Source organism: Gekko japonicus, unplaced genomic scaffold (assembly GCF_001447785.1).
Source record: "Gekko japonicus isolate JY-2015 unplaced genomic scaffold, Gekko_japonicus_V1.1 scaffold45, whole genome shotgun sequence".
Taxonomy (NCBI): domain Eukaryota; kingdom Metazoa; phylum Chordata; class Lepidosauria; order Squamata; family Gekkonidae; genus Gekko; species Gekko japonicus.
In genome coordinates, this window is record NW_015177011.1 from 579,263 (window position 1) to 606,995 (window position 27,733).

A 27,733-nucleotide genomic window follows, 5' to 3' on the forward strand; every position below is an offset into this window, starting at 1 on the left:
GCCTTCAGGGCACTTCAGAGCTGCCTGGCAGGACTGCAAGTGGTACAACTGTGAATGCAATAAAGTAATACAACGAGAAGAAAGAGAATAAGGAAGGAACATGGAAGAGGCAGGCTGTGGGGCAGCAAGGAAGCAAACAGGTGCCAGGAAACACATTGGCGGGCATCAAGTTGGGGAATGCTGCCTCAGACTAAAGGGACTACAGCAGTGGTACTTGCTCCTTGGATCACATAGATCCAAATTTGCAATTCCCATCAACCAAAAGAGCCACATGACTATTTTATCCCTGGCACGCCAACCTAGACACAAACATGAACAGTTTTAATTAGCAGAGTACCTCTGAGCAGGTAGTGTTGGCTCTCCCCGCCTCTGCTGAACTGTAGCCAGCCCTTGTTATCTGAAATAAGGGGAAGGGCTTGCAAGTCAGATATGACACAGAACAGAAGGTGCCAGATCCAAGGATTTAAAAGTAAAACAGTTGGTTTGGGCAGCAGGAGGGAAAGTGATCTACTAGTGTTGACATCACACACAAAAATTCAACCGGCTAAGGCTGCAGGTTCCCCACATGATGCTTATCTTCCACTCCGCTTAAGAGAAGTACTTCTTCCACTGATGCTCATAAAGTATTTTAGGGGAAATGGGGGGGGGGGAATTTGCAGTCATATGAGCCATATGAGGAGGAGCTGTGGCTCAGTGGAAGACCATCTGCTTTGCATTCAGAAGGTTCAATCCCCAGCATCTCTAGTTAAAAGGACAAGACAGAAGGTGATGGGAAAGACCTCTGCCTGTGACCCGGGAAAGTTGCTGCCAGTCTGAGTAGACAATACTGGCTTTGATGGACCAATAGTCTGATTCCATTTAAGGCAGCTATGTTGTGTGTGTGTGTGTGTGTGTGTGTGTGTGTGTGTGTGTGTGTGTGTGTGTGTGAGAGAGAGAGAGAGAGAGAGAGAGAGAGAGAGAGAGAGAGAGATTATTATAGAATATAACAGTAACAAGTAAATGTATTTAAAGTCTTTTAAAGGAGAAATCCTGGGAAGGAAAATAAGAAGATACCAGCTCCCAAGAGAAACACAATACAGACTAAAGCATTACTCACATTTCCTTTCATTTCATTAACTAATGCAAGCTTAACTTAGTGTAATCTGCTACTCCATCAAAGCAACCAAAGCTGCAATACCATTGTGTTCAATAGTCTCATGTCATGTATCAGTTATTAATAGATAACCATGCCGATAAAGACTACTTACAGATTTAATGTCAGCATTCATAATCCCTGAATTCACACTGTGTCTTCGCAAATCTGATCTGATAAAAGCTGAAATAAATAAAACACAAGATATAAATTGCAATACATTCACAACAGCAAACACTTGCACTCAGGATAGTATTTGTGCTAATGCTAGCCATTTTGAATCTACAAACAATGCTGTTCAGAGAAACTTCAAATCAATAAACAGGGGGCATATGGTTCTGGATACCATGCGATATTTATTACATTGGCACTTTGATAAGGTGGAGAGGAAAGAGGGTAGATGCCACACTCTCCAAGGATGGTCTGGAATCTTCGTGCTCTGAACAAACTACAGCTGTTCCATGTGACAGCTGGTCAAATTGAATAAATACATTTCTGAATTCACTGAAAGCAGCTTGAAGAACACAAAATTAGCTACATCCCAGTTTCTTTACCCATATATACAAAAACATAATTATTAATTCTGCATGGCTAGAAAAAATACACTAAGTCAACTATAAGTGCACTTTATGTGGGAAGAAGAAACATATCCAAATTATTTTTAATAAAGATGAAATGATGTGCGGGAACTCTTAGAAGGCTGTGGATTGCCCCACCAGTTAGATGCACAGGGTAACAGTAGTACAGCAGAGACAACACTGCTCTACATTTCTGATCCCTTTCCAAGCCAAACAGCAAATTGGTTTGCAATGGTGGACTCGGGAACCCCAGTGCAGAACATGTGAATGCACAACAGACTTCTCCATATCTGGTCTGTGCTCTCCTAGAGGCCCCAATTCATAGCTAAGCAAGCAGATTCCCTTATGTGATTGATCTGCCTGGAAATTACACTTTTATTTAACGGTAGCAGTAACCCCCGCTTTGTAGACTCAGGCTTAGCACCATTTAATCACAAAATAAATAGCTCAGGGACCACAGATGAAAAATAAAAATAATGCTGACTAACACTGTATAATAATGATACCTTCCCTTCACAAAGATGATGCACGGGCTGGTTCTCTAGTTAATGAAAGTTCTTTAAACAAAAACATGCATGTTGGCATTTCTTTCCCATGTATCTAACTACGTTCCTCAGTTTTGGGACACAGACAACTCTATATAACCCAAGTTGTCTGCAGTCACATGTAGCACTAAAGTCTGAAGTAGACATTGTTTGACATGAGACTGCCACAGAGGACTCACGGCCAGACAGCAGCTGTGGGTTCCCTGTGGGAACTCAACTCTGAAGTGCATGGAACCACAATCTGAACTGGGACCACTGCGCAGGACTTTAGCTGCTCATCCCTGGGCCTTTTTCCTGACTCAAACAGGGCTCTGCACACTTCAGAATCGAGTTCCCATGGGGAATCTGCCTGCAAGTCTTCTATGGTGACACCTGTCTAGTTTGGACCTATAATTGGAAAGGGAGGGCACGGAGCATTCATAGGCACATGCAATTCCAAAACACACCATATAAGCTCTTGCACATCCATATCAGGACTTATTCTAGTTCAGAGAACATTTTAAATTTCTAATTTTAAACACTGTCTATTGAGCTGCGGTGGCTCAAGTGGTTAAGACGCTGAACTGCAGGCTGTGGAAGGTCAGTAGTTCAGCAGTTCGAGACCCGAGTTGCCACATGATGGAGTGAGCTCCCGTCTCTAGTTCCAGCTCCTGCCAACCTAGCAGTTCGAAAGCAAGAAATTGCAAGTAGATAAATAGGTACCACTTCGGTGGGAAGGTAACAGCGTTCCGTGTGCCTTGGTAGTCATGCCGGCCACATGACCATGGAAACGTCTTCGGACAGCGCTGGCTCTTCGGCTTTGAAACAGAGATGAGCACCGCAACCCTAGAGTCGGATTCGACTGGCTTTCGAGCAAGGGATCCTTTACCTTTACTTTATTGACCTATACCATACAAGATTAGATATGCCAAGAAGGATGTTTGCAGAACGAAAGGAAATTTTCTTTTCAACCTACTACTTTTAAATCCTTAAAATCATGAATACATCTACTTAGAATTCAATGATCCCCAAAAGAGTTATATTTTCAAGTGTACTTAGAATCACAGCCCATACTCCTTCAAATAATAGGCCTTGCTTTTCTAAACAGTCACACATGAGGCTGCCTTATACTACATCAGACCATTGGTCCATCAAGGTCAGAACTGTCTACTGGCAGCAGCTCTCCAGGGTCTCAGGCAGAGGTCTTCCACATCACCTACTGCCTCATCCTTTTAACTGGAGGTGTTCTTCCATTGAGCCACAGCCCTTCCCCACTGAACCAGTGTCCAGCAGCCATCCGATGAAGAAATTAATTTTCTTGCTGGCACAATTGTTTGGATACCTGCCAGTATTCATAAAATTTTATTTTTGCTTCCTGCTCTTTTAGTGTTAATGACACATTCTAATTTTTCAGTCTACCTATGAGTATTTTCTTCCCCACTCTCAATCATTTGAAAGCCAAGTAATGAATCTGAAAGCCAAGTAATGAGCCAGTTTGGTGTAGTGGTTAAATGTGCAGACTCTAATATGGGAGAACTGGGTTTGATTCCCCACTCCTCCACTTGCACCTGGCTGGATGACCTTGGACAAACCATAATTCTGGCACAGCTGTTCTTGAAAAAGAGCAGTTTCTGTCAGAGTTCTCTCAGCCCCACCTACCTCACAGGGTGTCTGTTGTGGGGAGGGGAAGGGAAGGGAAAGGAGTTTGTAAGCCGCTCTGAGACTCCTTTGGCTAGTGAAGGGTGGGGTATAAATCCAATCTCTTCTTCAAATCTTGGCAAGTTACAAATTATTTATTACGAAAGAAGTTCAAACATGAATCAATGGGTTACCTGTTAAAATGATGCCTATAAACATCCATGCACAGAGAAAAATGTTTCCTGCACGTGGGTTGTAATCACATGTAAGTGTTCCTTGAATCAATGTAAAAATAATCCCAAATATCTGAAAATTAATCATAAAAAATAATTTCAGATTATTTCACCTCCAGAATATCCCATAGTTGTCTACGGGACAGCACATTATTACAGATAAATTGTGTGTGATATTTGTTCCAAGAGCCTGTGCTGCTTTTCTGATGTCTTCTAACTTCTGGCATCCTATTTGTAAGTACCACAGTTACACTATTAGGCATCACAAGAACTTTTTTCCCCTACCCGTCATGGTAGGTTTTTTTTTTTTTAATGGAATCCATACATGGAAACGATGACTGAATGCTGCCTCTACATTATCTGCGTCACTGCTTAATGGAATATTTGGCCCCCTTAAATCACAACTGTATCAGACAGTGCTAGTGCAACTTCCAGTAGCAGCCACGGGCTTTCATTGTGGATACTGCAGGCTAAGTAAAGCTCACTATAACGATGAGCTGCCTGTTAGTTTCAGAAAGTCCTACATTTAAGCTGAACGACAGCTAAGTCAAGGTTTCTAAGAAGTAGGAATATTCCACCACAAGTTCAGAACCAAATATTGTAGTAGCCTAGTTTTGTTAAAACATTCACTCATTTACCTGTGCTGAAGCATTCAGAAGCCCTGATGAAGTGCCTTCTGACTCTGGGTATGTAATTTCTGCAGCAAATTCAAAACCAAGCGGGAGGTAACCAGTCATGAAGAAGCTGCCATAAAAATCCAAACCCAAATTAGCAGCAGTTGTTATGAAGAACGGTGCCAAAAGCAACGACTCGCAACTAATTTATAACTGTTTAAAAGTACTTTTCCTTATCCAAGAGGCCACCAGTATGGTTAACCAGCAAACTCAAGGAAGCTGTAAAATACATGAATTCCTTTTAGAAGTGGAAGTCTTGCCCAAACTAGGAAAAGAAGAATGAGCACAAACTCTGATAAAGCAACTTTAAATTGACAGTAAGGCAAATGAAACAAGTATTTAAGGCACTCAATGAATTTGTCTACTCATATATGACTTAACATCATATAAGGTGCCAAATTGTTTAAATTAATAAATTGTTCACCATCAAACATGCTTCATATTATTAAACATACTGTTGATTATTTAATACATGCATAAAATACAACTGATACATAGACTGGCAATTTGAAGAAAACTCTACAAATCCAGAAAAGACTTTACAATTCCAATGGACTGAAAAACATAATTTCTAAATGTCCATAAAGCAAGTAAATCCAGTCCTTAAGACTTGAAACAAACAATGATGAGCAACTTTAAATTGAGAGTAAGGCAAATGAAAGGCACTCGATGAATTTGTCTACTCAGTGTTGGCAGCAATGAAGGGAGACATTTTTGCTAAGCTAAGGAATATTAGGAAAGGAGAAAGAATGCGCATAGGGTAAGGGAATATGCTATGGAGTTCTATACAATTATGCGTAGTATTTCTTTAAGTGGATAAAAGGAACTTCCTCCCTCTCCCAAAGCACTAACACTCAGGGGCACCTAATGACATTGATGAGCTGACAAATTTAGGATAGACAAAGGAAAGTACTTCACAAAATATATAATTAACCTGTGGAATATGGGATGTGATCAGGGCCAATAACTTAGATGGCTTTAAAAAGGCAATTAAAGGCTATTAGTCAGAATGACTGAGTGAACCTCCAGTATTGCTCTGAGAAGCTTTAAACTCTGTAACCCTGTGGACCTTTTGAGGCACCTGGTCAGCTATAGTAGCAAAGGGGATGCTGAACTAGGAAGACCATTTGTCAGAGCTGGAGGGATCTTCTCACTTACTTTTCCAATTACATCCACCTGTCTCACGAGCCACTTCTGAAATGCTATGCTTGAGGAAGCCTCCTCCATAAGAAAATATAAAACCATACAGTATCGCAAAGTTACTATAATAAGATCTCACTTAAGAAATCCTGATGTAGTATCCACAATAAGATATGACGTTTTTGTACATCCTTACCCGAGCACTCCACCAGTCACAAATACAACTATAAGGTGTCCACAATCCAAGGTAAATGTAAATGCAATCATCCCAACAAATGAGAGGATGTATACAATTAATGTTGTCTGCCTAAAGTGTATAAATACAAAAAGCAAAATTTTATCAAATATTGCTTCCATCGGAATTATTTTTTTTTTGTTACACTCATAGTTTAAGTACTTCATCCAGTTCAAACACAGGAGTATAGTTTCATTCAGTAACAAACTGTCACTGGTCTCCTTGTCCAAGAACTACTTACACCGTTAGGCACGAAGCATTCTTGAACTCTCAGCAGATAGTGAGAATCAGTTTTAGCCCCCCCCCCCCAAGTTAACAAGTAGCAGAGGCTGTAGTTTTCCTCAAGCCCCAGCTTCCTGCTAAGGGCTGGAAGACAAATTTCCAGCTCCTAAGAGCCAACATCAGTTTCTTTTTCCAGACACCAGGTCTTCACTGCACTAGATACTTCAGTGTTATTTCCCTTAAACAAAATGTTTGGAAAGCTGTCTCACACTGCACTATTTGCAGATTCAGTGAGCTTCTGATGTTTACCTCCCCCCTCCTTCCAGCCTGCAGTCAATGGGTTTACATAGTCAATGCTGCACCAGTAACAGTGGTGTGTTCAGGGAATCCTTCGAAACTTGTAGCATACTATCGGGAAATTTACTAGAGCTGCTCACTTAACCCTTTACTCTGTAAATATAGCAAATAGCAGAAATACACTTTACAATTTGCATTTTTATTTGCTTACTTGTATGTTTTGGTGTAGTCCAGCCACAAACCACAAATAATTGAACCCACCATTCCAGCTACCACAAGTGTCAGGCCAATTCTTCCAGCATTCACTTCTTCTCCCTTTGAATAATATAATTATGGAAGTATTCATAAGCTCCCTTTACTACATTTACTAAACTTTTACACCCATGCACATTCATACCCAACTCTGAATCTAAAGAAACGCGAAATGTATAGCCATGTCATTTGTAGCTAAGTATGAAGGATTAGTGAACAACATTTGAAATACACATAATTTAAAACATAGATTAATTAGATGCTTTAATCAATAAGCTGCAGCAAAACAATGAGGAATATATGACCTATGCGATGAAAAATTAACATCACAGTAACTAGTTAAGAAGCTGCGGTGGCTCAAGTGGTTAAGACGCTGAACTGCAGGCTGTGGAAGGTCGGTAGTTCAGCAGTTCAAGACCCGGGTGCCGCAAGACAGGGTGAGCTCCCGTCTCTAGTTCCAGCTCCTGCCAACCTAGCAGTTCGAAAGCAAGAAATTGCAAGTAGATAAATAGGTACCGCTCCGGTGGGAAGGTAACAGCGTTCCGTGCGCCTTGGTGTTTAGTCATGCCGGCCACATGACCACGGAAACGTCTTCGGACAGCGCTGGCTCTTCGGCTTTGAAACGGAGAGGAGCACCGCAACCCTAGAGTCGGATTTGACTGGCTTTCGAGCAAGGGAACCTTTACCTTTACCTAACTAGTTAAGAAGCAGCTGGGGGCCTTGAAGAACTGAGGGGAGAGAAACAATTTGGGAATTCCCCACCCATCCTCCAGTCTCCCCTGCCAAAATTCTACAAGCACTCAGGTACTGAGTAGATTAATTTCCCCTGCTCCACTTTTCCACTAAAATATGTAGAAACTCCCTGGTTTCCTGTAGGTGGCTCAGTTCTGCTGTTTTCATGACATTGATGGGGGAGTCAGCTACTTCACTACTAATATTTTGTAAGTCTGGAAAAAATGATCAAGATGGGTTAGTATGTCTATAGCTGTAGAAAAGAGCAAGAGGCCAGTAACACACAAAAGTTCATACCCTGCCACAAATTTTGTTCATCTTCATGGTGCTACTGGACTCTTGCTATTTTCTGTAGGGGGGAAATGAGTTTGAGTACTATACGAATACTAGTTCAGCAATAAATCCAGTATGTTTTCCACTGGAAAAAAAATGTAAAATATGGAATAAATGGGGACTCCCAATGACACTGCATGCCTTCCCTCCTTCAGGCTTCCAACCGCCATTTGTGAAGCTATCAGAGGGAAGTCATGATGCACCCAAACACCAAGCATCATCATGCTTAGATCCGGTTCAGCTGGAAATCTCCTCCCCAAGGAACAGACGCCCTAAACTACAATTATCATTTCACTGGGGTTCTTGTGAGTTGCTCTGAGAGTCATTTGGGCTGTAAAGGAAGCTAAACACAGAACATGACAATATATCACTAGATCTTGTCACAGATGAGGTAGTCTAAACTGGAAACATGTTTCTTTCATTGACTAGATCCTTTTTCAGTTGTTATATTTTTGGCACTCCTGCCTCATGCTTTTCAGGTGCCAAAATTCTGGAATTGTGCCAGAAAATAAGTCTTAAACTGACACAGACACACCCAATATTCTAGTATAATAAAGCATGCTCTGCAGGAAAAAATGAAGCAAAATTAAAATGGTAGGATTCTGAACTACACCCTTCTACTTGTAAATCTCCTAATACAAGTGATCAGCATTTTGTGTGAATAGGGCAATATGAGTATTTTCAAGCAGTGGGATGTGTAAACACATACCTACAACAGGCCTTTTGATCATGCACACTGAAGCATGAAAGTACACGTCATGTTCACAAAAAATGGTGATCACTCACATTAAAAGGAACACATATAGTGTGCTCTTCTAAGGTAGGGGTATCAGAAACATAATGGCTGAAAAGGGCTTGGATACCCAAGAACAGAAACACTGCTAACAGGATGCAGTGACACTAATTAAAAACAAGGAACTGGATTTCAATTAGCTGTTTATTAGGTTATATCTGGATCTCAAAAGAAAAACAGTCTACAGCAATAAAGCAGTACAGACCACCACTGGCCACTGGAAAATAAATATTAGTCCGCCAGTCTCAAAAGCGTATTACAGGATTTGGAATCGTCAGCAATAATATTAAAGTTTTTTTACCCAACCAAAAGAGAAGCATAATAGTGAATAACTGTTGATGCTGAAGTGTCTCTTTTTTCATCTGTTTAGAAAGATCAACTGCAGAACAATAAGGTCCTAATCCTTGCTCTCCATGAAAATGTGGAATTCACTGCAGCAAGACGTAGTGGTGGCTACAGGCATAGCTTCAAGAGGGGACTGGATAAACATATGGAGCAGAGGTCCATCAGTGGCTATTAGCCACAAGGTATAGATGGAACACTCTGTCTGGGGCAGTGATGCTCTGTATTCTTGGTGCATGGGGGGGCATCAGTGGGAGGGCTTCTAGAGTTCTGGCCCCACTGGTGGCACCTGGGTTTTGGTCACTGTGCGACACAGAGTGTTGGACCATTTGGGCCATTTGCCTGATCCAGCACAACTTCTCTTGTGTTATTATGATCTAATACATGTGTCCCCAACTTTTTTGAGCCTATGGGCGCCTTTGAAATTCTGACACAGCATGATGGGAGCAGCCACAAAACGGCTGCCACAGCTTACCTGCAGTCACACAGTGAAGACCTTTGTGCTGTGGTGGCAGCCACTGCCAAAGCAACATTTTAAAAAATCTTTACAGGCTATCATATCTTCAGTGGTTAGTAGGAAGCCTTGCTTCTACCTGGCTCCACTGAAGCACTTAGCAGGCACCATAGTGCCCATGGGAACCACACTGGGGACCTCTGATCCAACATGAGAACAAAGTAATGTCACTTTGAGCTTTTAATTCACTAATACCTCTACCCTTATTCAGGGCCTAGATACTTGAAGTACCATCTCCTCCTATACTGCCCAACCCACCATTCAAGATCCTCCTCAAAGTCTTTGCTTTCTATACCACTCTGCAGGAGTGAGGTAAGTCACAACTGTAGACAGATCTTTTTCAGTGGTGGCACCTCACATGTGGAATTACCCTTCACCTTAAGACTTGTCTGGCACCTACCCTACTCTCTTAGATGCCAGGCCAAAATGTCTCTTTTTACCCAGACTCAAACAAGGGGTTGAGACTTTGTAAATTTGTTTTTCCTGTGTACTTCTTGCTTGAGGACGGTTTTATGAGAATCATTTTAGGCTGCTAAATGTTTTATGCTGTTTTTATGTTCTGGCTTTTAAAAGTCAGACTTTAAAAAAAATGGATCTGGACATAATTAAACTAGACTTGTGAGTAGCTCATTTAAGAAGCATGACATTATTTATCCTACAAAGGTTTTCCTGCCAAAAAAAGAGAATGGCCTCAAGGAAAAAAGCCCAAAGCAGACTCTTTTGGGGGAAGGGAGGATGTCCGTATTTGGCACAATCACTCACAAAAGATACATGGTACCGTAACCTCAGCACATATCAATCTCTCGCAAACTAGGTGTGGACATAACAGGGCCAGTCCAAACAAACATTCTGCTTACTGAAAGGTGCAATGTCAGGATTAGAATCTGTTCCCATATAGCTCTAAATGGTGGACAGGATGAGTTCCCTCATAATAATACATGCATAGCCAAGTATCAGGGATTCCCTTCCCCCATTCTACTAAAACCTAAACACACTGCTAACACACTGAGGGGAACCTCCACATTCAGAGCCTCTGAATCCCAGAGCAAGGAGGCAACATCTGGGGAAGGCCTTGGCCTCTATACCCTGTTGTTGGCCCTCCAGAGGAACTGGTTGGCCACTGTGTGAGACAGGATGTTAGACTAGATGGACCACTGGTCTGATCCAGCAGGGCTCTTCTTATGTTCTTATGCTTCAGAGTGAGAAGCAATTCAAGTACCAACAACAAAAGAGCTAAATTAACTTACCTTATAATGAGTTGTTATCATTTGATTCAGTAGAGTTGAGACTGAATAAAATGCCCCAGTCATAATTCCTACAATGAGAAATATGATTATTAAATGTATTGCTATGATTACAGAAATAAAATCAAGCAAGACTGCTCAGAATGGGCAGGGGAAAATCAGCAGATTTAGTCACTTGGAAAGCATGTTAAGAAATGTGTTTCCCACTCTCTCTATCATCTCAATCATCCACATTTATGATCCGCCCTTCAGTCCTGACCAGAAGACTGAAGACAAAGACTCTTGACTAAATAAAGTTCTGTGGAGGGAAATAACTTGCCATTAATTAAGGAGAAAAGGATTATTTCTTTCGCCAGACTACTAGGCAATTTTTAACTCACATCATGGTAAGAGACAGTACAATTAGTGTTTTTGAAAGCAAATCATGGAAAGCTTCAGCAAACTTATCTGGCAGAACAGCATTATTTACATCTACTAAAGGAAAAAAAGTGGCAGCAAGTGTACTGTTGTGTTATTTTACTTTCTCAGTTTTAAATAGAAAACAATATAAATTGGAAAATTTCATAGATATAATCAGGGCTCTAGTCGGGGGGGAGCTCTCAGGTACGGAGCTCCGGAAGAGAACCTCTAGGGGGCGGGGCGGTCACGTGGTGAAGCCCCGCCCCCTTCTTTACCCCGCCCTCTGCTTCGATCCTCATTCCGTTTGGGAATGAGGATGAAGCAGGAGGGTAAGTAGCCGGGCCTTCTGACACACTTCCGGTGATGTCAGGGGGTGTGGCCTTCTGTCACTTCCGGTGATGTCAGGGGGCGTGGCATATGCAAATAAGTTATGCTAATGAGTTATGCTAATGAGCTCCGGCAGCTCTTTTTCTACAACAAGACCCCTGGATATAATACAGGAGTAAAAAAGGTATGAAATGCGCGATATGTAACTTCATTGGAATAACATCAGATATAAGAGATTAATGAATTTACTATGATTTTGTAGATGTGCCTAAAATTATGTACTTGTATTTCTTTTTTTTGGTTTTGTTTTGTTTGGAAAATTAATAAATAGATCCTATGAACTGTGAGCCGAGTGCTCATGGACACATATCTTTCCTACCTTCTCCTTTCCCCAGTTGCTACCCCCCCCCAACAAAATCCTGAGGTTAGCAGACCCTTGTGGACAAAGTGCCAGGAGGCACTGTAGCAAGGAGAGGAGAACTGGGCAAATCTTACAACTGCAACATTGCCTGCAGAAAGAGATCTCTTGCCCCCTTCCCCCAGCAGCCACTTGTCACACTGGAAAAGCTAATGGTAGGGGAACCCTCAAAGGCACCGTGTCATGGGACAAGACGGGCTCCAGTAAGGAGAGGAAATTGGGCAAATCATTCCCACATTCTTCCACCAGCTGAACTGCCCATTAGCTTACTTTACAATAAGAAAGCATCACAGGCTTCATTTACATTCAAAATATTAGTCTTTATTAGGGTCAGGGCTATTTTATGGCAACTGAACCACACTGTATCAGACAATTGAACAAGAAGTTGGAACACTCACCATAACTAACCAGCAAAAGAACAAAAGGAATGTTTCTGAAGAGGTTGATTATTGATTGCTTATAGGAGTAATCTTCTGGAGACACTTCTGAAAGAGCAGCCTGAGACTGACTTGGAGGATATTTAGGTTTTTCCTTAAATACTAGGAGAAGACAGGGAGGAAAATTCAGTACATTTAGCAAACACATTTCATTACAAATTTAGCCTTGGATGCACCACAGTATTTATTCAGAAGGAGGGTTTCCACCTACAGAATGTGACTTTCTTACCTCCCTTCTCACAGTCTGTTGAAACGCTTCAAAATGCCGTTGCTGACAGTATTTTGGGCTGAAGCGGCAGGAAACAGGGGGGCCCAGACTTACCTGGGCCTTGTTTGTAGGCCTGCAGGGGCAAGGAGGAAGGTGACACATTGTGGCAATGTTACCATAGGACTGGATTGATTTTCAGGGGAAATGCAGCCAGCATGCCCACTTCCCCTATATCTGGGGATCCCTTTAAGGGATTTTGGGGGGGGGGATTTTGGGGTGAGGGCTTACAGGGTACATGCCCGACTTGGGGACAGTCCAGGCACCCTCATTCTCAAGTGATACAGGAAACCACGCAGCAGCCTGTACCCATGTGGAATCCTACATCCCACAGTATACCTCAGTGGGATTAGGTAAATCAGCTGGCAGGTGGGTTGGGTGATGCCAAGATCCATTGCTCCATGCTGTGCCAAGGCTCTGACAGATGCTGTAACCAATAAAGTTGTGGCCCTTTTCAATTCAAAAGGTCGTCATCATTCTTGCATTCACTGGGGTTTGGGTGGTAGCCTTGTCGTCTCCTTGACCCTTTGGCACTGAGATCGCAAGGAGACAAGGATGTCATACTCAGATGGTTAAAATCCTTCCATCTGCATAATGCTTAGGTGGATCTGAGCCATTATATTTAGGGAATTTTTATACCCCATATTCCTATCACTTGTATTTCCAAAACAACTACTTATAACTACTCTGGTTTGATAGAAACTTAAAACAAATTAAACTCTGTTATAGTTTGAGGCACAACATATCGTCCCATGACGGCTGCCTATGTAACCTTTCATTATTTATAATTATAGTAGTGCTAGAAACATAAAATAGAAAGGCAAAGTAAATTTGAACATGGTTGGTTTAATTTGCATATGGTGCACAAACATGGCAGAATGCTAAACTACTTGGAATGGACAAGTATCACCCCATCATATGAGAGAGCTATCCTGCCAGCTCTCTCAAAGCCTTGATACTGGTAGTTAGGGATGAGTACAAACCAGGATAATGGCAGGTCGTGGTGGTTCATTGGGTTCCACAAACTATGAAATTTCACGAACTTTTCCATTTGTTGAACCAGTTCGTATGGTTCGGGAGTTTGGGAGGTGGTAGAATGGCCCCCTTGCAATGTCAAACTCACAGGGAGTCTTCAACAGGCTCTCCTCCACCCGCCCTTCAAGCTTGGCAAAGATGGGATTTTAAAGGGGGAAAAAGACCTTCCCCCCACACACCTGGGCACTGACAGAGAGAGGCTAGTAAGTGTGTGGCACAGATCCCTGAAATCACAGCAAAGAACACCTTCCCAGCCAGGAGAGGTGTTTAAAAAATTGTCCCACTGTGTGTGGGGGGGAAAGGAGCCCCTCAAAGCCTCCCCTTGAATCAGCCAGCAGCAAGCAATTCTTCTTCTCCTAACTCTCACTTGATGACTAGCTCCCCTCCTCTCTCTTCCTGCTGCAAAGTGAAAACATCTGAGTCAGGGTGTGGTACAATCTGCTCCATAGAGCAGAGTGGGAGGTCTGTGGTTGGCTGCCAGAGCTGCCAATCAAGCTATGGACATCTACTATGGGTGTTTCTAGGGCTCTCCACAAGTCTATCTCCAGCATTGCCTAAGAATTGACTGAATTGGCACCAGGCTGTGTGGCCAACGAACAGCTCTAACAAACCACCCGAACCTCCATGGAAAAAATGGCAGTTCATTGTTGGTTCGGGATTGGCACAACCAAATGAACCGGGTCAAAACAAACCACGAACCGGCCCAGTTCAAGTAAAAATTCAGTTCGTTTTGCAGTTCATGTCCACTCCTACTGGTAGTACCAAATTTTTTTCCATAATAATGTTAAAGTTCTCAACTATTAAATGGAATTACAGGAATATCAGAATATTCCTCTGCCATCATATTTCCTTATTGGTCTTTCAGAACATGAGTTAGAAATTTTGTTTTGGACTATGTATGACAGACAGAACTGAAATTTGCATTGCCTTCAGATATTCCCCACCCCCATCCTCCAGAACCCCACTGGAATCTATATGGCAAATTATATTACTTATGACCCAAAACAAACTAAATATAAAAACACTTTCTATAAGGTATTCATATATTAACTCATTTACACAGGAAATTTCATGATTGTTAAATGACTCTCTTTGAATTGTACATTTCCTGTCTTTCACCATCTGATTACTTAGAACTCCCTCCCCTGGAAGATTTGTTTATCTTCCACTAATGGGGAGACTCCCCCCCCCATACCCCTAATAACCATTATTGGCCTTCCTCCCTGATTCTGGCATCGTTTGTGTATTAATAATTATTAATTATTTTATCATTTTAAATGTTTAACTGCTCAAATGTTTTAAAATAATAAATTTATACTTCATTTGTATAGTTTGTGTATTAATAATTATTAATTATTTTATCATTTTAAATGTTTAACTGCTCAAATGTTTTAAAATAATAAATTTATACTAGAATTAGGAAGGGTGACTCTTTGCATAAGTGTGAGTTTCAAGGCCAAAAATTCCAGAGCAAAAGAAAAATAACTTATTTGCAACTGTCCCTGAAACTTTCAGCAGTCATAGTATTGCTTACTTCCTGAGCCACGTCTAAAAATGGTGAATGTTTGCAAGTACGTGCATGTGTATCTTTAAAACAGAAGTATAAGCCAAAGACCAAGGTGCATCACTTTGGCCCTAAAACAGTTTGATCAACTCCAGTATCACACACATGATGTGCTGCTAACCTCTCCATGTTGTCAAGCCTCTCATTCCCCCTAGCTAGCACCGCAAGATAAGGGGAAGCAACCCTGAAGCATCAGAAAATAGAGCTGGATAATGCTAGCATTTATTTATTTATTTTATTGTATTTATACCCCGCCCTCCCCGTGAACGGGCTCAGGGCGGCTTCCACAGAGCACAAAGTGCATACAGTATATAAAAGCTAAACAGTTAAAATTCAATGCCATCGGATGCACACATAAAACTCCCAACATCTTGCATAGCAGAGGGGGAGGGCTAGGGTTGTGGATAGATGTTACCCGGCCCTCTGGCGGTATCACTCTATGACGGAGCAGTGGTGGTAGTAGCAGTGGCGGCTCCTACTCGAAGGCCTGGCAGAAGAGCTCCGTCTTACAGGCCCTGCGGAACTGCATAAGGTCCTGCAGGGCCCTGATCTCCTCTGGGAGCTCATTCTACCAGATAGGAGCCGCCACTGAAAAGGACCTGGCCCTTGTTGCCGCAAGCCTGGCCTCCTTAGGGCCCGGGGTCACCAGCCGGTGTTGTGACCCCGACCAAAGTGCTCTTTGGAGAATATGTGGGGAAATGCGGTCCCTCAGGTATGTCGGACCCTGGCCATGTAGGGCTTTAAAGGTAAGCGCCAGCACTTTGAAGCGAATCCGGTATGCTATAGGCAGCCAGTGCAGCGCTTTCAATACAGGTCGGGTGTGCTCCCACCTAGGGGCGCCCACCAACAACCTGGCCGCAGCATTCTGCACCAGCTGCAGCTTCCGGATTTGTGACAGAGGCAGCCCCATGTAGAGAGCGTTACAGTAGTCTAGCCTCGAGGTGACCGTCGCATGGATCACTGTAGCTAGGTCATTGCGGTCGAGGAAAGGAACCAACTGCCGTATCAGCCGAAGATGATAAAAGGCCGATCTGGCAGTGGCCGCCACCTGGGCCTCCATCGTTAAGGTGGGGTCCAGGAGCACTCCCAAGCTCCTAACCTCCGAAGCTGGCACCAGAGGTGCCCCATCGAAGGTCAGGAGCGGAAACCCTAACCCTGGTCCGGTCCGACTCAAGCACAGGACCTCCATCTTCACCGGGTTTAATTTCAGCCTGCTCAGTCTGAGCCATCCAGCACCGGCTTGTAAAGGCCGGTGCAGATCTTCTGGGTTGGAGTCCGACTGGCCACCCAACATCAAAAAGAGCTGGGTATCATCTGCATATTGATGACACACCAGCCCATACCGCCGGGTAATCTGGGTGAGGGGACGCATATATATGTTAAACAGCATCGGGGAAAGCACCACCCCCTGAGGCACCCCACATTCAAGCGGGCGCCTCTGGGACTGCTGTTCCCCTAGCACTACCCTCTGTCCCCGACCTTGGAGAAATGAGGCAAGCCATTGAAGGGCAAGCACCCGGATCCCCACGTCAGCGGGGCGGTGGGCCAGCAGCTGATGGTCGACCGTATCAAATGCGGCTGACGGATCTAACAGCAACAGCGCCACCACATGCCTAGGACTCTCCCTTCATGTACTGATACAGGGTTCACAGGCCTAGCTCCCCATGGTTGGGTAGAAGGTAAGCAAGTCACAGGTGCAAGTTCGTACCTAACACATACTTCAAGCAACACTCTCTGCTGTGTATGCAGGCCCAGGGCTTACATGGCTCCTCTTTCCACTGGGCTTGGCCAGCCTATTGGCTGTTTCCACTTTCACAGCAAACCAATTTATCGTTACATCCCAGTTAGCTAATTGCATTCAACTAGCATTTGGTCAAAATTAACATAAGAGCAGGGCAATCTCACTCAATTCTGTCAGTGTAGCTCTTTGGCCCTTTATCTGCAAGGATCCAGTAACCAGTTGTGTCAGGGATCACAGAATTCTGCTGAGGGAAATGGAAAGCAGAGCTCAATCCACTTCTGTTGGTGGACAGCAGGCAGGCTCCAACCTGAAGCATTCATTGTAATTGACCCAGAAAATTAATGACGTGACATTTTCAAAATTCAATTTATAGTTCATATTTTGCCCAACAAGCCCCCCGCCAAGAACTATTCAAAATGAACTAAAAGGAAATTGCCATTTCACACTTAATAGCTCTGTTTTGATCCTTTCTTTTTTGTGGGGTTTTGTGTGTTTGTGCGTGTGCTTGCATGCCCGGAAGTCATGGTGACTTCTGGAGACTCCTAGTGGCGTTTGGATGTTTCAGAGAGGTGGCTTGATTGCCTGCCTCTACGTCCCGAGCCCTGGTATTCCTTGGAGGTCTCCCTTCCAATTACATGCCAGGGTCAGCCCCTGCTTAGCTTCCAAGATCTGATGAGATCAGGCTTGGCTGGGCTACCCAAATCAGGGCTGTTTTGGTCCTTTCATCTGGGTTCATAACTCAGAAGGATTTTAAAAATCTATTATATGGTCCCTCATTTTTTCTGGGAAAGAAGTGTGATAAAGCTAGTAACACACTTAATTGCCTGAGTGCTAATTGTTCAGTTAAAGTCCTTATTGTGATTACAGGGACTGAAGGAAATAAATTCCTTAGACCACTCCTTGCCCAGATCTTGAGGATTTACAGAAAAATCATTAAATATCTGTCACAGGAAAAGCTGACTTTAATTATGAAGAGCTTATTTCTGAAGTTCAAGCTACCCATATTTAGAAGATAGTCCCTGAAGTAGATTGCTGGCCATACTGAACATACCGTGTGACTAAAATGACTTTACACCTTACACAGCGAGAAAATCAGTTTATTGCCCACTTGCTTGCAGCTCACAGACAGCCTGAACGACAGGCAGTTATCTTAGGCAGGCAGTCCCCCCACTCCAAAGAGAACTATGATCACACTGTTATATGCCTATGACCTGCCTGCATTCCAGGTGAGCAACATGGATGCAGTTAGTCTGCCATAGGTAGAGACAGAATCACTCTCATCTACCCCAGACATGCCTTGACCCAGCCATCACTACCATCACAACCATTCCTCCTTTGTATTTGCTGAGCTTGGAAAGCAACTGGGTCAAAGGTGCTGCCACATATAACAGCCTACCTTTGTTCATAGCTGGATGCAGGCATAGCCGTGCTGCCTATTCCATCTAATTTCACAGCCTAATATTGATCTGTTTGTACCTTAAAAGCCAAGGGAGAAAAACAAGCCCATTATTGAATGGATTATACACTAGTGAACAAAGACATGTTACTTGAACTAGAATAACTGTTACTGGAAGCTATATTGAATAGCAGCTTATGGTCAGACTCTGCTGGGCTTGGAGCCCTGCAGGTCAGGTGCTGGTTTCCTGTTTGATGAACCATCAAGACTGCTGCCTAAAGCTCTTTCAGGATCGCAGTTCAGGCCCAACACTACACTGCCTCTTGCTATTGTTTCCAGACTTGCTTCAGCTGGATACGTAAGCACTGAAACTAGTTAGTTGCTTTTCAGAGCTTACAGAGACTGATTTCATACAAGAGCTACGCCACGGTCACACCTCCCTTTGCCCCGCTTCTATTGGTCAATTTCCCACTCGTAGCCACACGGCCGCATTTTGACCCACGGCTTTGCCCGATTTCCCCCACGGTTTCATGATCCTGTTTTGAGGATCACGAAACCGCAGGGAAAATCAGGCGAAGCCGCGGGTCAAAGGGAGGCGTGACCGTGGCGCAGCTCTTGTGTGAAATCGGTGAGACTGTTTTGATCTGTTTTGTGTCTCCCTGGTGACTACTGGCTTTCAGTGTCTGATTGCTGGTTAAATCCAGCCCAGTTAGATTCTGAGTTACCCTCAGTTTTATGTCTGTGACCCTGGCTTTGGCTCCTTTGCCCTTGCTAAAAATGTGATAGCTATCTATCTCTTACATTCAGACCACATGAAATCTTCCTGGTTGCTAGAACCTGATCCTGCAAGAAATCAGATGCCAAGCACCTGATACTTGCTTAAAAATAAAGGGGTGGGGGAATCTATATTTAACTATAAAGGGAAATCTTGCTTTCGAACTGTTAGGTTGGCAGGAGCTGGAACCAGGGATGGGAGCTCACTCCGTCATGCGGCACTCGGGTCTTGAACTGCTGAACTACTGACCTTCCAGCCTGCAGTTCAGCGTCTTAACCACTTGAGCGGAGCAGCATTATTTGCTATAGTAGGTCCTCCTAACTTTACTCACAATAAGTTGTCCAGAGGTTTCAAGAGGTGTGTGTAGAAGTTGTCGAGGACACAGGACACACTAAGCTGTATAATTTGTCTGAGCAAACTGCAATTGTTTCTGCAGATTTCTAGACATCCATGCCTCCCATCTTGTACACTATTCCTGGCTTGAGCCCAGGAGACTGCAGCACAGTGCTATGTCCTTTACCAATCTGAAGAAAAGGAGAGACTTCCTATAGAAGCTAGTCTGACAAAGAGGGAGAGCCCATGCATCAAGAGTGGCAGCAGCACAAGCATTCTGCCCTCTTGTTGTTGTTCAGTCACACAGTCGAGTTCAACTCTTCGCGACCCCATGGACCAGATCACGCCAGGCCTTCCTGTCTTCCGCTGTCCTCTGAAGCTTGCTCAATTCCATGTTCGTTGCATCTATTACACTGTCTAACCATCTCATACTTTGCCGTCCTCTTCTTCTTTGACCTTCAATCTTTCCCAGCATCAGGGTCTTCTCCAGTGAGTGCTCCCTTCTCATTTGGTGGCCAAAGTATTTGAGCTTCAGTTTCATTATCTGGCCTTCCAGGGAACAGTCAGGGTTGATTTCTTTTAGGATTGACTGATTTGATCTCCTTGCAGTCTAGGGGACTCTCAAGAGTCTTCTCCAGCACCATAGTTCAAAATAATCTATTCTTCGGCGCTCGGCCTTCCTTATAGTCCAACATTCGCAGCCATACATGACTACTGGGAATACCATTGCTTTGACCATACGGACTTTTGTTGGCAGGGTGATGTCTCTACTTTTTATCATGCTGTTTAGGTTCGCCATCGCTTTCCTCCCAAGGAGTAGGCGTCTTTTAATTTCATGGCTGCAGTCACCATCTGCAGTGATCTGGGATCCCAGGAACGTGAAGTCTGTCACAACTTCTACGACTTCCCCTTCTATTTGCCAAGGAGTGATGGGACCAGATGCCATGATCTTAGTTACCTTGATTTTTCCAATTTTCTTGAAGAGATCTCTAGTCCTTCCCATTCTATTGTTTTCCTCTATTACTTTGCATTGTTCATTCAGGAAAGCCTCCTTATCTCTCCTTGCTGTTCTCTGGAAATCTGCATTCAGTTGGGTAAATCTTTCCTTTTCACCTTTGCCTTTAGCTTTCCTTCTTTCCTCTGCTATCTGTAAGGCCTCATCAGACAGCCACTTTGCTTTCTTGCATTTCTTTTTCTTTGGGATGGCGATGATTGCTGCCTCCTGTACAATGTCATGAACCTCTGTCCTGTAGCTAGCTAAAATTCTGTTCTTCATTTCTTGCGAGGTTCACTGTCTATTCTTTTTGGCTCTTCTCAGATTTGCTGTGTTGCCAAGCATTGTACCTTTTTATATACAATGTATCTATAATTTACTAGCACTGCTTGTTCCTGTTGAAACTGTTAAGATATTGTTTCAAGGCTCTCATGTGCTATAACATTTTACCAGTAAACCCCCCCTCATCTTCATCCTCAAGTATAAGAGGAATAGAGGTGGGAACTCCCAGGTGGGTTTGGAAAAACTAGCTCCACCAAGGACTTTCCTCCCCAAGTTGTCCAACAGAAAAGTTAAAAATTATTTAAAAAACACTTCTTTTCTCTGAGGGAAAGAAATTCTCTTTAAGACAAGGCTTTACTCACAAAGTGTGAAGTATGAAGATTTTTAAATAAACTGGCATTAGGAAATTATTCCTGAATATAGGGTAGACAAACATATTTTCAAAGATCTACTTATTGTTTAAATAATCTCATCTAATTTTGCAATAATATGATATTAAACAACTTTATTATACACTAAAGAGATCTTGTAGTAATACAGTAAAAAAAAATGCCTCACAGATCGCAGGCATTGAGTGTGGCGTTTGATGCTGGAGGCTGATGAGAGTTTGGCAATTTGGTTGGTGTACTGACCGCCTAACGCACCGGCCAGTAGCCTGTCGTCCCTGCTGGAGGCCGTATCAGGCTGGGCATTGGAGCACCCTAGGCTGATTGTCTTGGGTGACTTCAACGTCCATGCTGAGGACACGACCTCCAGCCGGGCTATGGACCTGGTGTCGTCCATGGCGGCAATGGGACTCTCTCAATTTGTCTCAGCTCCCATGCATCGGGCCGGTCACATGCTCGATTTGATCTTCACGGCGGGGGTGACGGTGGACCGGATCACTGCAGAGGCAATGCCATGGTCGGACCACCTGGCCCTGAAGGCCCGTCTGAATGTTCCACCCTGACCTTGTTTAGCCGGCGCGCGGATTCTTGCACATCCGCGGTGCCAAATGGATACAATGCGGCTCCAGATGGCCTTGCGGGATGAGCTGGTGGAGTGCTGGCATCTGCTAGCTCACGCCCGGCCCAATTATTTAGTACAATTTGGTATTTGACAGCTCTGCCACAGGGCAGGCAAAATGTTAGGGAACTGGATATTGGCTGTGAGGCATTTGCAAGCTATTTTGCAGACAAAGTCTTGGCGCCCTGCCACAATTGAAACACTGAGTGAACTTGAGGTCCCTTGCACGCCTTTGGTGCCGGGTTTAGAGCGTTTTGACCTACTCAGTCTGGAGAAAGTTAACAGATTGCTCGTATTTGTGCGTCCAACCACATGCAACCTTGATCCGTGCCCCTCCTGGCTCATTAAAGTGGGCCACAAGGGGTTCCGAGGTGCCCTGCGGGAGATTATCAACATGTCCCTCTCGGAGGGACGGTTCCCTGGAGCACTCAAGGAAGCGATGGTCCGCCCTCTCTTGAAAAAGCCATCTTTGGACTTGGCCAAATTGGCCAACTATCGACCGGTGTCCAATTTGCCCTATTTGGGCAAACTTATTGAGAGGACGGTGGTGTTACAGCTACAGGGCTTTCTGGATGATGCTTCTGTCCTCGATCCCTACCAGTCCGGCTTTCGCCCAGGTCATGGGACAGAGACGGTGCGGGTCGCCCTGACTGACGACCTCCGTAGGCATCTGGATCGGGGTGGTGTGGCGGCACTGGTGTTGTTAGATCTGTCGGCTGCGTTTGACATGGTCGACCACCAGTTGCTGGCCCACTGCCTCACCGATGTGGGGATTCAGGGGCTTGCCCTTCAATGGTTTGCCTCTTTTCTCCAAGGTCGGGGACAAAGGGTGGCGATAGGGGATCAGCGGTCCCGGAGACATTCCCTTGAGTGTGGGGTGCCTCAGGGGGCTGTGCTGTCCCCGATGTTGTTTAACATCTACATGCGCCCCCTTGCCCAGATTGCCCAGAGTTGTGAGCTTGGGTGTCATCATCAATATGCAGATGACACCCAGCTCTATCTGATGTTGGGCAGCCGATTGAACTCTGCCCCGGATGACCTTCATCGGGCGTTACAGGCTGTGGCTGGGTGGAGGTTAGGAGTTTGGGTGTGCTCCTGGACTCCTCTTTAACAATGGAGGCCCAGGTGGCAGCCACTGCCAAGTCGGCCTTTTACCATCTTCGGCTGGCTCAGCAGTTGGTCCCCTTCCTTGACCGCGATGACCTGGCCACAGTGATCCAGGCAACAGTCACCTCGAGGCTAGACTACTGTAATGCTCTCTACTTGGGGCTGCCTTTGTCGCAAATCTGGAAGCTGCAGCTAGTGCAGAATGCTGCAGCCAGGCTGCTGATGGGTCTCTCTAGGAGGGATCACATTCAGCCTGTGCTGAAAGCACTGCACTGGCTGCCAATAGCGTACTGGATCCGCTTCAAAGTGCTGGTTCTTACCTTTAAAGCCCTGTATGGCCAGGGTCCGGCTTACCTAAGGGACCGCCTTTCCCCATATGTTCCTCTAAGGGCACTATGGTCGGGGAGCCAACATCTCCTGGAAAGTCATGGCCCCAGGGATATTTGCTGTTACCAGAGCCAGGGCATTTTCGGTGGCAGCTCCTACCTGGTGGAAGGAGATCCGGGCCCTGCGGGACCTTTTTCGGTTCCGCAGGGCCTGTAAGACAGAGCTCTTCCGCCAGGCTTTTGAGTAGGAGCCGCTGCCACCACTATTCCACCACTGCTATTTATGCATCATCACACCACTACCACCACTATGTGGCTCCATCGGGGTGCGAGATGACCCTGGAAGGAGAAGGGATGACAGGCTACTGGAACGTTGCCGTTGGATTAAGATCTACCCCATCTTGTGACAAATGGAGCACTGACACTTTGTTGCTTGTATTATATTGTTTTATTCTGTTTTATGCTGTTTTTATCTATTTTAACTTTGGCACTTATGCCTCGCTGTTAGCCGCCCTGAGCCTTCGGGGAGGGCGGGATATAAATCTAAAAATAAATAAATAAAATATAATTGCATATGCTTTATTAATGATATTACACTAAACTATTGATATTCAGTTTCAACATTTAAGTAACTCAGTACCCAAATGTGCTAGTAATGTGCACAATACTGTTTATCCAAGTACACTATTTTGCCATTTTCAACATCTTCCGCCTCCCAAATGGCAAAAATACATGTTAAGGTAACATAGGATGCAGTGCAGGAATCTGCAGCTCTCATTGTAGTTCTGGGTATATTGGCAATTTTGCTTGAAAGAAATTAACTTTTTAAACTTCATAAATAATACAATTTCATGCAAACTTAAATATTATGCACTTTATATTCTTAAAGCAGCAAACTAAGTTGAAGTTTGATCAGAAAATATGCACTGCTTATATAATTTCCAGAAACCTTATACCTCTAGTACAGAGAGAAACATTCTAAATTGTAAGCACTTGCACCACCTGTCTCCAGCTCTACTCTTTGCCATTATCTTCCTCCCCACCCCAAGTTGCCCCATTGTTGACTCCTTAGGCAGTAGTAATACAATGCCTGCCCAGCAGCCGATCTTAAAGCAACAGCTCAGGTCTGGGAGTGAGATGAGGCAAACCAGCAGAAGTGCTCCAGTGGGGGTGGGGGTGGCAAAGAGTGGTTGAGGGTTGGAACACTTTCCCTATGAAAAAAGGTTAAAGCGCTTGGGGCTCTTTAGCTTGGAGAAACAACGGCTGAGGGGTGACATGACTGAGGTTTATAAGATTATGCATGGGATAGAGCAGGTAGAGAAAGAGGTACTTTTCTCCCTTTCTCACAATACAAGAACTCGTGGGCACTCAATGACATTGCTGAGCAGTCGGGTTAGAACAGATAAAAGGCAGTATCTTCTTCACCCAAAGAGTGATTAACACATGGACTCCTTCCCAGCCAGTCACTCCTACCTCATGAATTCTTTCCTGGCCCTCTTCACTCCATGTAGTAGCCTCAATAAGTGCCTTCTGTATCATTCTACCACACAGGTGTAGTCATATGTGGACTTTAACCATCAGCCTTCTACCTTTATATTTCTCACTGAAAAACCTTTTTCTTTCTTTTACTGATTTTTATGCCCTGGAACATGCGTAAGAGTAAAGGGGAAGTCTGGCTGTGGCACTCGCCCTGAAATGAAAGGGATTGGGGAAGGGATCTTTCACACATGAGACTGCCTAATACAGAGTCAGATCATCATCCATCAAAGTCAGTACTGTCTACCCTGACTGGCAGCAGCTCACCAGGGTCTCAGGTCTTCCCATCGCCTACTACCTGGGACCTTCTGCATACAAAGAGCCACAGCCCCTCCCCTTTCACCTATAGGCAGCCCACTGGGACTGGATGGTAACTGGACTTCCTAGTGATTCCAGTAATGCCTCTAGCTGCCCCTCCGAGAAAGAGCTCACTTTCAGTACAGGTCTCTCCAGGAGTGTCTGTGCATGAGGTCCAGCTCCATACAGATTTCATTCAACTTTAATCTAAAGCATTGGTTCCCAAAGTGGGCAATACCGCCTCCTGGGGGGCACAGGAACGATCCAGGTGGGCGGTAGGCACCTTGGGTGCAATTGAGGGCCTTGAATAAAAATAAGGGGGCGGTGGAAGCATAAAGAAAGAAGAGTCCAGAACCTATCTAAAGCAGCCTTTTCCTGCCTTCCCCTGGTCTTCTCTGGGATCAGGGAGGGAGGAAGAGGTGGAGAAGGGTCTCCACAGCCAATCACAGCAAATTGCAAATGCATGTGATTGTAAGACTGGTGTTGCTGCTGGGCTATTGGGTGGTGGCTGCTGCTGGCCTCTGGCTTCAGGCCAACAACATCTTTCTTTACTTACAACAACATCTTTCTTTACTATGTGCAAATTTGTCACTGTATCTTTTTGTCCACTTCTTGAAGGTAGATTTCCAGGGGGGCACTGAATAATTTTTTTTTAATGAAGAGGGGGCAGTAGGACAAATAAGTTTGGGAACCTCTGATCGAAAGGAATCGGTTAACATAAATTTACTGGTTTTAAAAGGGAATTAGACAAGTTCTGTTGCACATGACTTTTCCATATGCCTTCCCTACTAAATGAAATGCTTCCCCCAAAACAACAACAAAAGTTGCGTAAAGTCTAATTAGGCTAGGATTCTTTTACTACATATAAAATTGTGGTAGGATTGGAGGTCACATTTCTATGGTAGAAAACTGCACTTGGTCTACAAGCCCTTCCACAATTTGTGCTCTTATCCCTCCTCACACTAAGTTCAAATTCTTCATATGTAATTTTACATACCAATTGCTGTTAGTAGAAACAGGAGTGTTGATACTGCTGCTGTGCCATAGAACATGATGCTGATGTTACGTCCCATGAGGTCAAGGTCATCTTCTGTGTTTGGAACTAAAACAGGTGGCAAGAGGAAACCAATTGCTGTGCCTAGCTGTAAAAATAAAAACACAAAAAAGTTTTTAGAGCACTGCACTTTATAAACAAAATAAGAGGAAAGTGTTCTTTCCTCACCTTGAAGAGCAATGTGTCTGATAGATTTCTCTAAACTCACAGTGTTTACATAAATTAGACTTCCCCAGATTAAAATGAAATGGTACATTCAGAACACTGATGAAGGAGAAACTGTATGTCCCAGTTTTATGTGGGAACTTAAGACTAATAAATAAATAAAGCCTTGCACAAACATTAGCCCAGTCATTCTCTGAATGTTTGACACTTTTTGAACTGTATCAGCATCTCCATTTTACTAGTTCTAAAGCAACGAAAACTTTGCAACTGAAGAGCTAAAATACTAAGCAGAAATTAATGAAAGCAGGCAAATTTAAGTGCAAAGTATAAATTTGATTTCCAAATGAATGGCAGAAGTCACAGAATCATTTCAAGCTTCAGCCCAGTCTTCTGTTTTCACAATATTATTTCTAAAAAAGTTCAAGATGACGCTGCATAGTTTAGCATGAAATTCCACAACAAGGGGCGGGGAGTGCAAAGGGAATAGGACTACTACTGCCACTAAATCTCACAAAACTACATCAAGAAATCTAGGCGATTACCAATTCCTTTTTGAAAACTAAACATCCCTGTCTTGTTGGTAAATGAAGCTGACTAGCACATTCATTCTGGCTATAAACCATATAAGTACACAACATGCCCCCACTCAAACATGTGTATTTATTTCCTTTAATACATACCCCTCCCAGGCAGTGTTCCCTCTAAGATGAGTTAGTGTGAACTAGCTCATAGTGTTTTAGCCTCCGACTCACACATTTTTGTCTCAGCTCAAGAAGGATGGCTCCAGAGCAAACTAATTTATGCAGCAGCCAAATTGCTCACTCACAACTTTAATGCCAGTAGCTTACAAAGTAGAATTTTTGCTCACAAGACTCCACAGCTTAGAGGGAGCATTGCTCCCAGGTACACCCTCAACCCAACCATTACCCATACTTTTCTTTGCTGCTCACCTGATTGCCCAGCACAGCTACAGCACAGGCAGTGGAGACTTCCTTCGGCCCAAACCAGACAGAAGCAATGTGGGATGGCAGCCCCAAAATAAAGATTTGTGCTATGGAGCAGATGAGCTGTGCCAACAAAGTGACCGGATATAGGTTTCGCTGGACACTGGCACACTTAATCCAGGCACCCAAGCCATTGAGTCCAGACCCCAGCAAGGCGGTGACACGGAGTCCTCGAGTATCAAGCAGCCAAGTGGCAGGCAGGATGAGAGGCACATATACTACCATATAGACCATGGAAAGCCAGTCTATCTGAAGAGTAGACACTCCATAGTAGATTGTAAAGACACTGCTCAATATACTGTACTGGATCCACTGGAAGGCATTCACCAAGGAGTACAAGCTGAACACGGCCAGCACCACCAGCCTGCGCTTGGACAATCGAGGCATCAT

At 44.1% G+C, this 27,733-nt stretch overlaps 1 protein-coding gene across 1 annotated transcript; it reads right to left on the reverse strand.

Moving 5' to 3' along the window:
* Positions 1-275: 275 nt before the first annotated feature.
* Positions 276-27,733, reverse strand: FLVCR1 (feline leukemia virus subgroup C cellular receptor 1). The gene is made up of 10 exons (XM_015427596.1): positions 27,290-27,733; positions 26,118-26,262; positions 12,426-12,566; positions 10,887-10,954; positions 6,885-6,988; positions 6,116-6,226; positions 4,744-4,849; positions 4,067-4,178; positions 1,248-1,315; positions 276-299 (listed from the first exon to the last, which is right to left on the reverse strand). Exons 1-10 carry the CDS (start codon positions 27,731-27,733, stop codon positions 276-278), a joined length of 1,323 nt encoding a protein of 440 aa, XP_015283082.1.

Coding starts and splice junctions, on each gene's coding strand:
- FLVCR1 (XM_015427596.1), bottom strand. CDS start 27,733: ATGATGCCTCGATTGTCCAAGCGCAGGCTGGTGGTGCTGGCCGTGTTC. Junction 6,227..6,884: donor GACTACACCAAAACATACAA/GTAAGCAAATAA, acceptor TATACACTTTAG/GCAGACAACATTAATTGTAT. Junction 4,179..4,743: donor TTCTGAATGCTTCAGCACAG/GTAAATGAGTGA, acceptor ATTAATTTTCAG/ATATTTGGGATTATTTTTAC.